At 36.9% G+C, this 14,373-nt stretch overlaps 1 protein-coding gene across 3 annotated transcripts in view; it reads right to left on the bottom strand.

The window, feature by feature from the left end:
* Positions 1–14,373, bottom strand: part of LOC128998337 (protein roadkill-like) — an 89,256-nt gene that overhangs the window by 61,544 nt on the left and 13,339 nt on the right. For 2 of the 3 annotated variants that reach the window (XM_054424439.1, XM_054424441.1), the window contains exon 1: positions 4,475–4,728. The exons of the other annotated variant lie outside the window; for it this stretch is intronic. In XM_054424439.1, coding sequence (XP_054280414.1) covers positions 4,475–4,488 — 14 coding nt within the window. In that variant the 5' untranslated portion in view covers positions 4,489–4,728. Of the gene's footprint in view, positions 1–4,474; positions 4,729–14,373 lie in introns of those variants that run through there. 3 annotated transcript variants of the gene reach the window in all.

Genomic DNA, 14,373 nt, shown 5'->3' with positions numbered 1-14,373 from the left:
TGAAAGAATATTGAATAGCACAACTCTTCAATTTTTAACATTCGATTTGAAAACCCGATCTAAGAAATAAAATTGTAAATCTCTTTGTAGGCTGCCTACTAAAACCTGTTATTACTCAAAACCACGTCAATACGGACTTAACTTACTGGACAATTATTAGATAGCAGTTTATAAACATGAGTAAAGCTTTGTTGTAAAATGTGTAAAATGCGCCATTGTAAACTACACAGGTAACCTTATAACTACCGATCATATAGAGAAATTAATACTGCAAGTCTCTTGAGGACAAATCACCTCAATTATTTCCGATTAACAGTTTACTGTGTATTTCAGAAAGCTCTCAAGCCATGCATCAGACATATTCGGAACATATTCTCGTGTTTCTACTACAGTGTATAGTGTACGCTAGGGTAGCGAGCCACCCTCGAGGGTGGTGTAGGAGAAGGAGGGCCGAGGGGAGCCCTTGACACTTTGTTCGCACCACCCTGACCCCCCAAATAACGGCATCTCTCATGGAACAGAGAACAGAAAACGGAACCTGTTACCGAGGGATACATGGGAAAACAGCTCAAGTTTTGGACGAGGCTAGGCAAAAATATCACAAGTAGCTTTGTCTACGTAATATAAGTTTCTTTGAAACTGTCGTAATATCCATGCGTTTCTTTATTTGAAACTGTCTTTAATTCCATGCGTTTCTTTATTTGAAACTGTCGTAAAGTTCATGCGTGTCTTTATTTGAAACCATCGTGAAATCAATTCGTTAATTTATTTGAAACTCTCGTAAAACCCATGGGTTATTTGAAACCTTCGTAAATTCAATGCGTTTCTTTATTTAAAACTGACGTAAAATCCATGCGTTTCTCAATTTGAAACCGTCGTAAAATTCATGCGTTTCTTTATTTGAAACTGTCGGAAATTTGTATAAGACGCCCACGCACAAGGAAGAAAGCGAATATGAATAGTTGATGGGTGTTAAAAGAACGGTAAGGTAAATGAATTAGATGATAAGTTACTGACTATGATCAGCTGGTTCTTCTACCTCACTCCCAAAGTGACCCGCGCTATCGCACGACCTTGTGTCGTATCACTAACTTCCTTGACCTTGAGCTGCAAGCTTCTCCCACCACACCCATATCAATCTCTTCTGTTGAAAACATTATAGGCTGATTTCAACCTCAAAACTAAACAAAAGTTTTGGCCTCTCAACGTTTGCCACGAATTAGAAGAGCAATAGTCCGAATGTAGTATCATAGCTGCCTAGTTCGGTAATTAGTAGCCTTACTACTAGGATGAGAGAAATTATTTTGTGAATATGACCTAGGTAATCTGATAAATTTTATGCTCAGGTAAGAGATAAATACCTTTAGTTATAAAGGTCGACGATATACGGTACTGAAATAAGACCAGGGTTTTAAGGGTAGGGGGGGGGGGGTGTTGGGTGCCCTTAAAAACATAATAATACACTCCATAAAACATAAATTATATAAACGTTTGAGAAATAGCAAAGACTACAATAACAGTCAGACTACAATAACAGTCAAACTACAATAACACAATGAGTGCAATTTTTCCAACGGATAACCCCTTCTGTCTTGAATTTGTCGGATGTCACTACTTTTCAGTGTCTCGGACATCGGTTATTGGGACAGGTTCGATCCCCGGTATTCATAAACATTTTACTTTTAAGACAAAACACACGGAGCTAGGCGCGTACGTATAAGAAGAGTGCAGAATTCAGTTAGATGATTAATTTAGATGTGTTAAAAGATCTGTATCTCTTTAGTCAAAAACATGTAATAGGCCCAATGATCTAGAACGTCTCGACCCAGTTTCTTGCCGTTAAAAGGTCGATTGAGAACAAAATTGAGACAGATGGAAGAAAAGAAAAGTAAAAGAACGCCAAAAGTACGTAAAATTGTGATTAAATAGGGGAGTGAGCTGGTCCAGAAGTATTAACGCGAGACATCGGTCCCCAAGGACCAGGGTTCAAATCCCGCCGACAACCAATTAATTTTATCCAAGTGACAATGTTACGACCTTAAAGCCTACCTGAAGTAATGTGAAAACTATTCCGGGCAGGAGCTAGCGTGATTGTGAAGGTGGGAAATAAAAAAAACCTTACGACAAATAAACACCAGAACAGCCTTGTAGAGATTGTGTTCTCTGTCTCAGAAGACAGCAACAGCCCACCACGTGTGGGACGTTGCGTAATCACCTTTCTCTTCCTGTCATCCGCCGCCCCGCACCGCTACGACCGACTCCACGTGGCCCAGCATCTCACGTTGTTTAGTGGGAAGCCACCCTACATCACATTGCCACCCACCACAACCCCCCTAAAAACCTCACCTAATATATCCCTAAACAAGCAAAAACATTCTTCTTTTTCCGTGAGAATAACAAAGGAATTTTAAATGTAAAGTTTATTTGGAATTTTCTCCGTAGTCTTTGACCCTACAATACGCTTCAATAAACAAAATTATCTGTCGGTTTAAGCCCTAAACTATACAGTAGGGTCTAGTTGAAAATTATACCTTTTTTATAATTTAAGGGTAAAAATTTGGAAAATAACATTTTTTTAGTTAAAAACCCCCCTTCCGTTCCCATGGTCCGATTATACTAATTCACGAACTCGTTTAAGTTTATCCTCAAGTTTCAAGTTAACCTACTCGTTAATGCAAAATGTCTTCAAAATTGGACAAAAACTCGAGTTATCGTGTTCACAGACACATAATATAATTGTTATATAGGTAGGCTACCTAAATAAAAATTTTAACGGGTAGTGTTTTTGACCTCTGGGGTCTTCAAAATATAAAAAAACACATCGTTCCGGGGTCTAGGTCTTGCCTAGACTTGCCTAGGTCTTGCAATAATAGCCTCTTTCCTTTAGGGAAATTCGCTCAAATAGCAAAGGTCGTTATTCAACATGGAACCTAGGAAGATCGTCGATTTGAAGCAAAAACGAATATTTAAACTCGTTGTTTTAGTATACCAAAGAAGTTGGAATCAGGAAACAATCGTTGGTATAGTGTTTGCCATAAAATATAAGGTTTTTTGGTTTGATCCTGAGAAAGTTTCCGTTTTTTGATTATTCAAAACTGAACTCAGCTGTTCATAATTTTTGTACTAACAAAAATGATCCTAGCTAAGAAGAAACATACACCTCTGCAAGTCCTTCTAAATATCTTCCTTGCCTAAAAACCGTTCGTCATACTCTAGTAATAATAAATTGCACACATAAAATGATATATTTCTAGATTGTTATTTATTCAAACAAATGTTTGTATTTGTTTCACTCCTGTATTACCAAATTCAAACATAAGGCTTAGTCGATACGAACAAATCTTGATTACATTCAATGTCCAATTAAGATAAGCTTATGGTCCGAATTTCCGTGATGATTAACTACATTCTGATAGAAAACCATTTATCATCCAATTCCATTAGAAGTTCGCAGGGTTGCTGCAATAGGAGGAAAAACCATAATACATCCAAAAAGAAGGGATTGTAAAAGTTTAGCATATTCTAGAGCCTTCCAATTAGACAGTTTATAGTTTTTTTTATTTTTTTTTATTTAGATTTCTCTGCGCAGAATTTCGATAGTTCAGTAAATAGGCCTACAGTAGGCTACTCCAATCTTGTTGATAACGCAGTACGTTTAATTGCTGCACATTTTTATTACCTTTAAAATTTGCCAATATTATTCAACCGTCATTTACCTGTACAAATCTTTCTCTGGTTTTAGCAAGCATTGGCCGTTTTATCAGGAAGTTGTACGGGAGATGTTACTGGGGGCATCGTTCGACGCGCCAGTATCGCCACTCGTCAGTGCCACAGGTCAATGTCCTTGAACCTCGGATCGATCCTAAATGGTCAAGGGAACCGCTACAGCTAATCCACTAATAATCAAAGGGTAAATATTTGTTAAATCCCAATATAATGTTCATAGTATTTTATCCATGTTTTCCAAGTAGCATCATAGGGTTAACATAATAAAACTAAGCTTACGGGTCAAAACGTGCGATACGAACGTTATACGTGCTATATAGTTAAGTATAGCAGAAGAAATAATCGATAGCTATTTTTCTTTTGTAACGAGTCGAATTAGCAAAACAACTGTACTCAACATGCAAAACAACCAAAATTAAAGTCTAATAAAAATGCTTACACTATCGAAAACAGGTAATTTCCGGAAAGTATAGGCCTACTCTGAAGTAAAACCTTCCAATATGTCCAGTGTATGACTAAGTTGGTCCTCGCATAGTTCATTGGTTAAATCAACCAAACCGATTTTAAAAAATTAACAAAGAAATGGTTTGGAAAAAATCTGAAAAATGAGAGAGCTAGGGCTAAATGAAACAATATCCTAGCACTTTCATGCCCGAAAAAACAAAATACTGTTGTAAACACTGCCTTGCGTGAACCTGTTGCGATTTCCATTCAATATAAATTAAATTACTATAGTAATAGTACTCACCTCGCAAGGGCCATTCTAATACATGTATCCAATGTTGAATGAGGTTTGTTTTGGTAATCCACAATTAATCCAAATAAAGAAAACAACCGAGACGAGAAGGGGTAGAGAATGCACTACAGCACTCACTGAAAGGCACAAATCACCACCCCACAACCACGACAGACGACACAAGACGGAGCGGGAGCGAGTAGCGAATTGCCACTAGCGGAGCGACAGCGAACGAGGAGCGACTAGCCGACTACAAACAGCCGGACCAGAACTACCAACTGAAACAGTCAAACAGTCGCCGCACAAATATCCCCACCGCTACCAGCATCTCCTCCCCACCCCCACACACCACGTTTTCACGTAACGTATAGTTACAGCGTCTTTCCGGGCTTCCGGCTGACATGGGGGCGTGTCAATTAGTATTTCATACAATTTACAGCGACACTCATTGTACTTACAGTATTACACTCACACTGTGAGGTTTGCATCAGATGAGGGTTTCAGTAGTGTAGCGCATGCCAAACACTTGTAAAAGGTTTTTTTTAATCATTTACATTTATTGTAAATATATCTTAGGGTATAATTAATGATTATTCGTTTAGTTCTATAGAACGCGATATTGAAGTGTCGATTTTTAAACATTATTAGTTTATTGTTTCGTTATTGTTTGTGCATACAGTACTATTATTAAATGATAGAATCTTTGTCAACCGAATATGAATTCACGATGACTATTCAATGGAATAAGTGCAGCATCGTTATTGATTACGCATATCTCTTTAGCCAGGGGCAAGGATCATCATGTAAGTGTCCAATAAGCAAAAAAGTTGGGCCAATTTTCGAAAAAATCAGCTATTGGCTTTTATCGTGTTTGAACCGGCAACCTTTGTAAGACGACCACTTGCTATAACTGATCAGCTACCATGAGAGCAAATAGTTGTTTCTGAATATTCAATTGTTATGACAAAATTAAGAATGAATATACCTCTAAAAATAAGTTCAAACCTAAGGGCACAAATTCTTGGAGAACTATTCTAATCCAGATTTACATTAACTCCAAAAATTGTATTCAAGTGTGAAATAAGGATGAGCATCGATAGCCCAATTGTCGATGTTCACCATCGGTAGCATCGGTTTCAACCATCAACCATCGATGAATCGATAGCATCGTCGGAGAAAACATAGGTGTTTTCACTGTTTTCAGGGCAAAACATAAACGATGGATTTGTTTCAGCAACCACAGAATTAAAATTTAATTCTGTGGTCGCTGATTTGTTTCCATGCTTTTCGTCTGCTTTCTGCCTAAGCTAATTAATTTAGCTACTTGCTAGATTGGCTGTTTCCCTTATACATTTGTAAGACGAAATATCGGTCTTATTCAATTAGGAAGGCTAAGGCTGTATCAGTAGCAGGAGTGCTACGGCTGAAATTTAATACAAATGAATTGACTTTTGGCAACATTAAGAACAAGCGCCTTAACAATGAATATATTTCTTCTCACGCTCACCCTTCTCTTGTCTTATGGCAAGTACAGTTTGCGATATTTTTTGATTCTATATCTCGTCAGCCTTGCAAGGGGATTACTGTAATGGAAAATTTAATTTCTTGTTAAGACCAACATTAAAATTTGCATTGAAACTAATACAATTCAATTACGGGAAAACGTCGATATTTCGATAGTTGGTAAAACTATCGATGTTAGAAGAAAACATCGGCTATCGACGCTCATCCCTAGTGGCAGTCTAAATGCTGTGTTAACACTCGTCTTAAGTTTGTGTTGTTTACACATATCCACGATAGTTTTCTTTCACTGTTTCACTCCCAAACCGTGAACGGAGAAACACCGGAAGCTTAGGTCCAAGTTACCTAACCGACCGAGGGTTAGCGTGAAAGCGTCGCTCTCTCTGGAACGAACCTTCTCACTCAGTCTGTCCCTCGGGATTGAGGGCGGTGAAACGCGAGAAAGCACTGCTCTTGTTGTTTTTTGATCCACCGGGTTTTGATTTTGCAGAGAAAGTTGGAGATAATATATCTAGTCTGGGGAATAAATTCCGCTTTAGCTTTGACGAAGAAGGGCTGAGCACGAGTCATCATCCGAGAATGAAAACATCTTCAAAATCATTGTATGGGAGACTCTGACACATCTCATGAAACATTGTATCAGAGTCTCCTTAGAGAATGATCACCTCTCATGAAACATGGTTTCAGTGTACTTCGATAATTATCACCTCTCATAAAACATTGTTTCATAGTGTACTTAGAGAATGACCACGTCTCATAAAACGTTGTTTCAGAGTGTACTTCGATAATTATCACCTCTCATAAAACGTTGTTTCAAAGTGCACTTCGATAATTATCACCTCACATAAAACGTTGTTTCAGAGTGTACTTCGATAATTATCACCTCTCATAAAACGTTGTTTCAGAGTGTACTTCGATAATTATCACCTCACATAAAACGTTGTTTCAGAGTGTACTTCGATAATTATCACCTCTCATAAAACGTTGTTTCAGAGTGCACTTCGATAATTATCACATCACATAAAACATTGTTTCAAAGTGCACTTCGATAATTATCACCTCACATAAAACGTTGTTTCAGAGTGCACTTCGATAATTATCACCTCTCATAAAACGTTGTTTCAGAATGTACTTCGATAATTATCACCTCTCATAAAACGTTGTTTCAAAGTGCACTTCGATAATTATCACCTCACATAAAACATTGTTTCAGAGTGTACTTCGATAATTATCACATCACATAAAACATTGTTTCAGAGTGTACTTCGATAATTATCACCTCACTGTTTCAGAGTGTACTTAGAGAATGACCACGTCTCATAAAACATTGTTTCACAGTGAACTTAGAGAATGACACCGTCTCATAAAAAATTGTTTCAGAGTGTACTTCAATAATTATCACCTCACATAAAACATTGTTTCAGAGTGTACTTCGATAATTATCACCTCACATAAAACATTGTTTCAGAGTGTACTTAGAGAATTATCACCTCTCATTAAACATTGTTTCATAGTGTACTTAGAGAATGACTACGTCTCATAAAACATTGTTTCAGAGTGCACTTCGATAATTATCACCTCACATAAAACATTATTTCAGAGTGTACTTAGAGAATTATCACCTCTCATAAAACATTGTTTCAGAGTGTACTTAGAGAATGTCCACGTCTCATAAAACATTGTTTCAGAGTGTACTTAGTGAATGATCAAGTATCGTGAAACATGGTTTCAGAGGCTTCGTAGATAGTGAACGCCTCTGATAAAACATTGTTTCAGCTAGTTTCCTTGGAGAATGGTTACCTCTCATAATACATTGTTTCAGAGTGTACTTAGATAATTATTACCTCTCATAATACATTGTTTCAGAGTACTTGGTTCCTCCTCGGTAATAACTAAGTTTCTGCTAGTTTTACGTGAGATTACTAGAACTCTGATCCAAATAACATAAATAGTGCAAATTGTAAACGTATCCCCGACGTCAACTCAAGAAGATTAAGTGTGCTCGCGGATCTTGGACTAGTGAACAGTAAAGGTATACTGATCATAGATTACACCCGTTCTATCTACACTCAAAAATCAACCTAAAGGCGTAACATCGGACATGTAACCGAAAATCACCTACACCGGAATGAAAATCGGGCAACAATAAAAAAAAAACTTGTATGCACAACTTAGTTTATCATACAGTTTCCGCTGGTTACCTTTACTCGAGTCAGTGTGCAACAAGCATAAAATGCTACTTACCTTGGCGACACGTTATTTGCCCAACAGAACAAGGTTACAGCCTAGTCAACTCTTGCTCACTATACAAGCATTGAATCATTTTCACCGATGCTATGAAAGTATTATAGTAGAAAAATGTTATCACTCAGTCCTTTTACTGCATATTTCAAAATAAAGAGTAGGATCAATTTCAATATTGTACGATTCAACAGTTTTCCTTGTATTAGTTCAGTCACAGAACGAAAGATCGTATTCAAACCAACCGAAATACATAATTAATTTAACAATATTGCCGATTTAAACTATTCATTATTAGTTATTTGTCAATTAGTTCATTGGGGTAAATGTGTTTGTTTTATGACAAAATCCTCCAAAATGAAATTACTGTAATAACGTTTCAATTGTGTCTATCAAAGGTCAAGGGACTTCAGGGAATTAACAATTAATGTAATACCTAATAGTCAAAGTAGGTTTGAGACCTTAGGAAAAAGTTAAATATACTAACATAGAGAGCCTTATCGGAGAAATTCTGATTAGGTCAATCCTCCATAAAGTTATGTTGATTTTATAATTAATTCATGAAACGTTAAGATCCTTATTCGGTTATTTCTCGTCTTTAAGGTTCGATGATTATTTACGGACTAGAACCATAAAATAATTATTTATGTTTTAACTTTTGGTTGTGTTGCTAGCCTAGTGGTAAGCGTCTCGGACCTCGGTGCGGGAGAGACGGGTCCAATCCCCGGCACATCCACTAAACATTTATTCTCTCGTGAAATGCCACAAAAAGAAACAAAACAACTTGTTTCCTTACTTTAATCTTCAATTACGAAAAATACGTAAACAATACAAAATAGCGGTTGAGATAGACCATTAAAAAGGATTTAATTTTTTTCCTAGGACGCTAGGCACGAGCCTGGGATTGTTTTTTCACATTACTTCAGGCTAGACCTAGGGGTTGCGGCATTGTCACTTGGATAAAATCCATTGGTGATTTGGCGGGATTCGAACCCGGGACCTCTTGGACCGAAGTCCCGCGCTCTAGCCACTAGACCAGCTCGCTCCCCCTTAGGATTCAATTAGGCCTACTTATTTTAAAATTCGTGACCACATCGCCTTGATGGCCATTAGCACTGGAAATGGTAAATATTTACCGGAACTTCCTTGACTTACATAGCATTGAAGAATTCTGGGTAACCTTTGATAGTTTAAGGCTGCACTCTACCCGTCTGGCGCGCGCAAATGCAAGGGTTTTGGTTCTTACTGTGTGTAGCCCCAATTTTGAACTGATAAAAAAAAAATGATCTTGGTGTCATATTTTTCATGAAATATTATTGTAGGTCCGGAGCTTTTTAAAATTTGGTTATTTCAAAAAATGTTAAAATACGCGTTTTTTATCATAAGTTTTAACGCATCCAAATAATTTTTTAAAAGTAAAAGTAACAAACGGGGGAATTGCGATATATTCTTAAAAACAAGAAAGTGCAGTAAGTTTACTAAAAATTTTTAAGGATGTAATCGCCCAGAATAAAAAGGCTTGCAAGCGCTCTTCATGGCGCTGTTCAATGCAATGGTATGGTTGTGTCCTGATTGCGAACAGTCCAGATTGCGAACAAGGGTAAAATCGTCCAGACTGCGAACACCTCAAAAATGCTGTGGACTACCTGAACATGAGTCGTCCAGACTGCGAACATATATTTTGGAATCTGTAAAGATGGTTTAGTAGCTGTTGTTGAACGTGAGTTTTAATTGCTTGTTGAGTTGGGAATGTGATTGAATGATTGATGTCGTAATGTGTAATGCATATACATGTTATTTCGGATGTAAGATGTATGTAAGTATGGTATTTATTTTAGTTGCTATTTAAATTGCTCGTTGACGATGTTTTTTTAGGTAATTATTGAGTTTGGAATGTGATATTGGCAAATGCATGATATTTCGGCTAATTATGTTAAACTATAGTCAGTTTCTCTTATCTTAATATGTGAGGCTATTTTTGTGAACAAAACTTCTCCGTTATTTCTGGACCGATTTTAACGTTTGAGGTGTCAAATAATTTGTCTCAATTTGTAGTACTGTATTGCATAAAGGTTTTATAACTAAAAAACTCTTACCCTTAAGGGCACGAGACGCTATCAAAGGTCGCATCTTCCCCATAAGAATTACATTGAAAACAAATTTTAAAACAAAAACAACTGTATATAAAAAGAAACTCACCAGCTTTTTGGGAGTAAATATTGATGTTTGTAATATTTATGAGGTAATAGACAAATCTAAACAGTCAATCAGTTTTGTTGGAAGAACAGACAATTTCTTGAGTTTAAAGGAGAAATGTTGAAAATAGGAGGAGGAGACAATTAATAGGAAATCTTATACGAATAAGAAGAGTAGAGGAGAGGCCTGGTCTCGAAGTAAGGAATCCAGGTACACACTCACTTGGGGAGATGAATCATTTTTGTCAGTTATGCTAAGCAACTTAAAAACATGAAGAATATACAACAGATGTTGTCACAGTGATAAAGTAAACCTACCTAAAGTCCGATCAAATAAATACATGCAAGAAATGTTTACTGGTTAAAAGCTTTAAGTCGGGAAACATTTGTAGAAAACACTAAAAATTAAGGCCGGGTCCAAAAAAATGCTAAAATACAAGAAGCGTTTATTATTTCAAAGAGCTATTTAATAGCGTGAGTATTACAATTAGTCACATAAGTATTTAGTCGGGTCTTTTAAACTCATCGAAAATTATTACTGTTATTACTGTAGTTTTAAAATAACTTCTGTACCTATAATTCCGGCACTTGACAGTTGCTCGATTTCGAGCAACAGGTACCCTAGTTCATATGAAATGATTGTTTTATTTCTTTTACTCTGAGATTGTTTAGTAGTTGCTTGTTCAAGTCAAACATATTATAGTTAATTTTAAATAAACAGCCAGTAAATACCTATTATCAGAACGAATTTGTGAGTCTGGAAGAATCTGTCTGTTAATAAGGGGCTTCACCTATAATTATACTACGTCTCATAAAGATATGTGTCTTCAAGAACATTCATCCTTTCCATTATGTATATTACCAGTCTTAAGTTGTGATTGAAGCTAAATCATTCTGTTAAGGGTTTCTATGAAAGGGTTGAAAACCCCGACCACTCAAAATGTGTTCGCAATCAGGAATCCTCCCCACCCCACGGACGACCCCCTCCACCTCGTAGACCCAAACATGTTCGCAGTCTGGACTGTTCGCAATCAGGACTGTTCGCAATCAGGAGGACACCAATGGTATGGTTTGGTATAGGGACATCGGTTAGTCTACTCCTTTTATCATTGATAGTACTGAGAAATCCAAGCTGAGCTAGAGCACACCCTTAACCGTTTGCATCTAAGTAGGGTTACAACACGCCCCGGTTTTCCCGGACGTTCATAGGGGTCACTACAAATGTCCTAGTTTCCGAAAAGGCCCAGGACCCACTAGGTCAATTACTGTATTCCGATCTCAGTTATCTTCTGGTCTTATGGTTATGGTTTCTAAGTAGTCTTTTCATTTCACCCTCGAAGTGTTTTTGTTGTCGTTTTATTTAGATAGAACCTGGAACAGCAGATGCAAATAAGCATAGCGAGAGCGTGGGTGAAAGCAGGGTGAATTGTAGGTGGTATTTTGGGAAAGCGGCGCAGCGCAGTCAGGAGCCGTTTGCACAAGCGCGGTCGAGTAACAAAATAGGGCGTCCTCAGGGTAGAGTTTCCGTGGGAAAAGACTATAGAGAGTAAAGAAGCATCGCCGATTTAGACTCAGAGTATGCAATAAAATTCCACTTTCCACACTGGTTCAGCATGGACAAACCTAGTTTAACTCATTAACACGTTTAGCACAACTGTTGTGTAAGCCTTAAAGCTAAAAGCTGCTATTTTACTTGTCGTAAACCTGGTTTAAGCCTCATGTCATGTTATCACTGTAGCGGTCACCATTGACTATATACTTACTGTGTACATAATCAATGCGTCTATTTGAACTATAGTCTGTATGATGGGACCTGTCTCCTGAGCAGGTCCACCCGGAGTCCCCAGATAAACGGAGAGACAGGAGACAGGTTCTATCGTTCAGACACGCTGACGGTGAGTCGCGCACACAGTTCATCAACAAGTAGCAGTCTGTAATATAATCAAACCATATTGTTTCCTCAACCATTTAACCGATTTAACCTGAACCACTAAACAACGCTATGGTACCCTAATTAACACCAAGTGACATTAACACAAAATAGAAGATGCTAAGTGTAATTCTTTTCTAGAACTTCTTATCCCTTGTGTTTGCATAAGTTTTTCATTCATTTGCAGTTCCAATGTTGTTTCCAAGTGTAGTTTTATTTTTAAGTTCCGTATTCGAAATACATAAATAATTAATTCTAACCGAATCTGATTCAACTTGCCCGAAGGAGTTTGTAAAGCAAACGAAGTTTCAACAGAAATGGCTTATTTACGCCCACATCAACTAGATGGCAAAGGTGTGGATCGCCACACCATATCGCAAGATATGTAGTCCTCGGGAAAGTGGGTGAAAGCAAGTCATTGTTTTTCGTACAGCCTCGCCGCTTTCTAAACAGTTAATGCGCGAAACTAGAGAATCGGTACAGTCGTACTGCGCAAGCACCTTACATAACTAGGTCCGCTGTCCGCACAATACCGCAAACATAACCTAGATCTTTACTTCCTGGTCTGGTCTACGGTGTCGGTGTGACATGTTTCATTTTGTTTGATACGTCATTGTAAAATCCAGATCAAGTTGTATTGTTTACGTATTTAAAAAATAGAATCGGATTCAAGAAACATTGAATTTATAAACTAGTGTTTCCCGGAATAGATTACTGTATAAGCCCGTGCTAAGAAGTTCTTGTCAGCAGAAAGAACTTGATTCTGCGAAATTCTCATAGGGAATAAGCTATATTACCGTGGATCTCATGATGAGACCAAGACCCGGGACCAATTTACTTATTCGTTTTAATGTCCCCATAGGCCAAAAAAACAACACCATCCGTTCAAATACATAGGTACATTGTATAATTCAGATCACATATGTTCTCGATATGGATTCGTTAAAAATAAAGTTTTATCCATTAGAGGCCAGATTTTTTACATACTTCGTTAGTGTAGTGTATCGTACAAAAAAGTGTTCATCAAATACTAGGCTACACTAGTCTTAAGTTGTATTCCCTTTTTTCAATAAAATGCACCGGTATGAAATAATTTATTACATTTGCCTTGATTTTGCAATTGAACATGTTGTGTTAATGCATTTTTTAATATTTTATCGACGTCCTGGCCGATGGCTTATTTATAACCCTCATAAAATGTATATTTTCTCTTAAAGCGAAACATTTTCTACTAGTGTTTTCAATTTATACTACGGAACTAAAGTTTTCTAAATCCCTCTTTCTGTCTGGACGCTCGAAAACACAGAATTGGTCAACCAGGTTATGATAAAATGCTTTATTGCTTTTGACAATTTTTACCAATTGTTATCATTAATATCAGAAGTTGTAATCAAATAAAAATTTAGACCTGTATAAATATAAACGTTTAACAAATATATACTAGAGTAATAAGCCTACATAGAAGAGACGGAAGAAAACTACTAAACATTTTACATTTTTTTTATAACATGGTATACAATTGGGATTTCTGTGGCCCATTTATGAGTCATCAATAAACAATGGTTCGTTTATAAAACTACTAAACATTTTACATTTTTTTATAACATGGTATACAATTGGGATTTCTGTGGCCCATTTATGAGTCATCAATAAACAATGGTTCGTTTATAAAACTACTAAACATTTTACATTTTTTTATAACATGGTATACAATTGGGATTTCTGTGGCCCATTTATGAGTCATCAATAAACAATGGTTCGTTTATAAAACTACTAAACATTTTACATTTTTTTATAACATGTTATACAATTGGGATTTCTGTGGCCCATTTATGAGTCATCAATAAACAATGGTTCGTTTATGAGTCATCAATTAACAATGTTTTGAAGCTGATAAGAGAACTGTACCTCGCTCACAATTCGTACTTGTACAATAATACCTGACTAGAAAGTAGGCTATCTTCTGGCCAATACTGTACTCATTCAGGCCGAGTTATTCTCGTTTTGGTGTCTAGGCCTAATTC

The sequence above is a fragment of the Macrosteles quadrilineatus genome, unplaced genomic scaffold (assembly GCF_028750875.1).
Source record: "Macrosteles quadrilineatus isolate MER2022 unplaced genomic scaffold, UCM_ALF_1.0 Scaffold_7__1_contigs__length_78375512, whole genome shotgun sequence".
Classification (NCBI taxonomy): domain Eukaryota; kingdom Metazoa; phylum Arthropoda; class Insecta; order Hemiptera; family Cicadellidae; genus Macrosteles; species Macrosteles quadrilineatus.
This window is presented reverse-complemented; position numbering and strand designations above follow the sequence as displayed.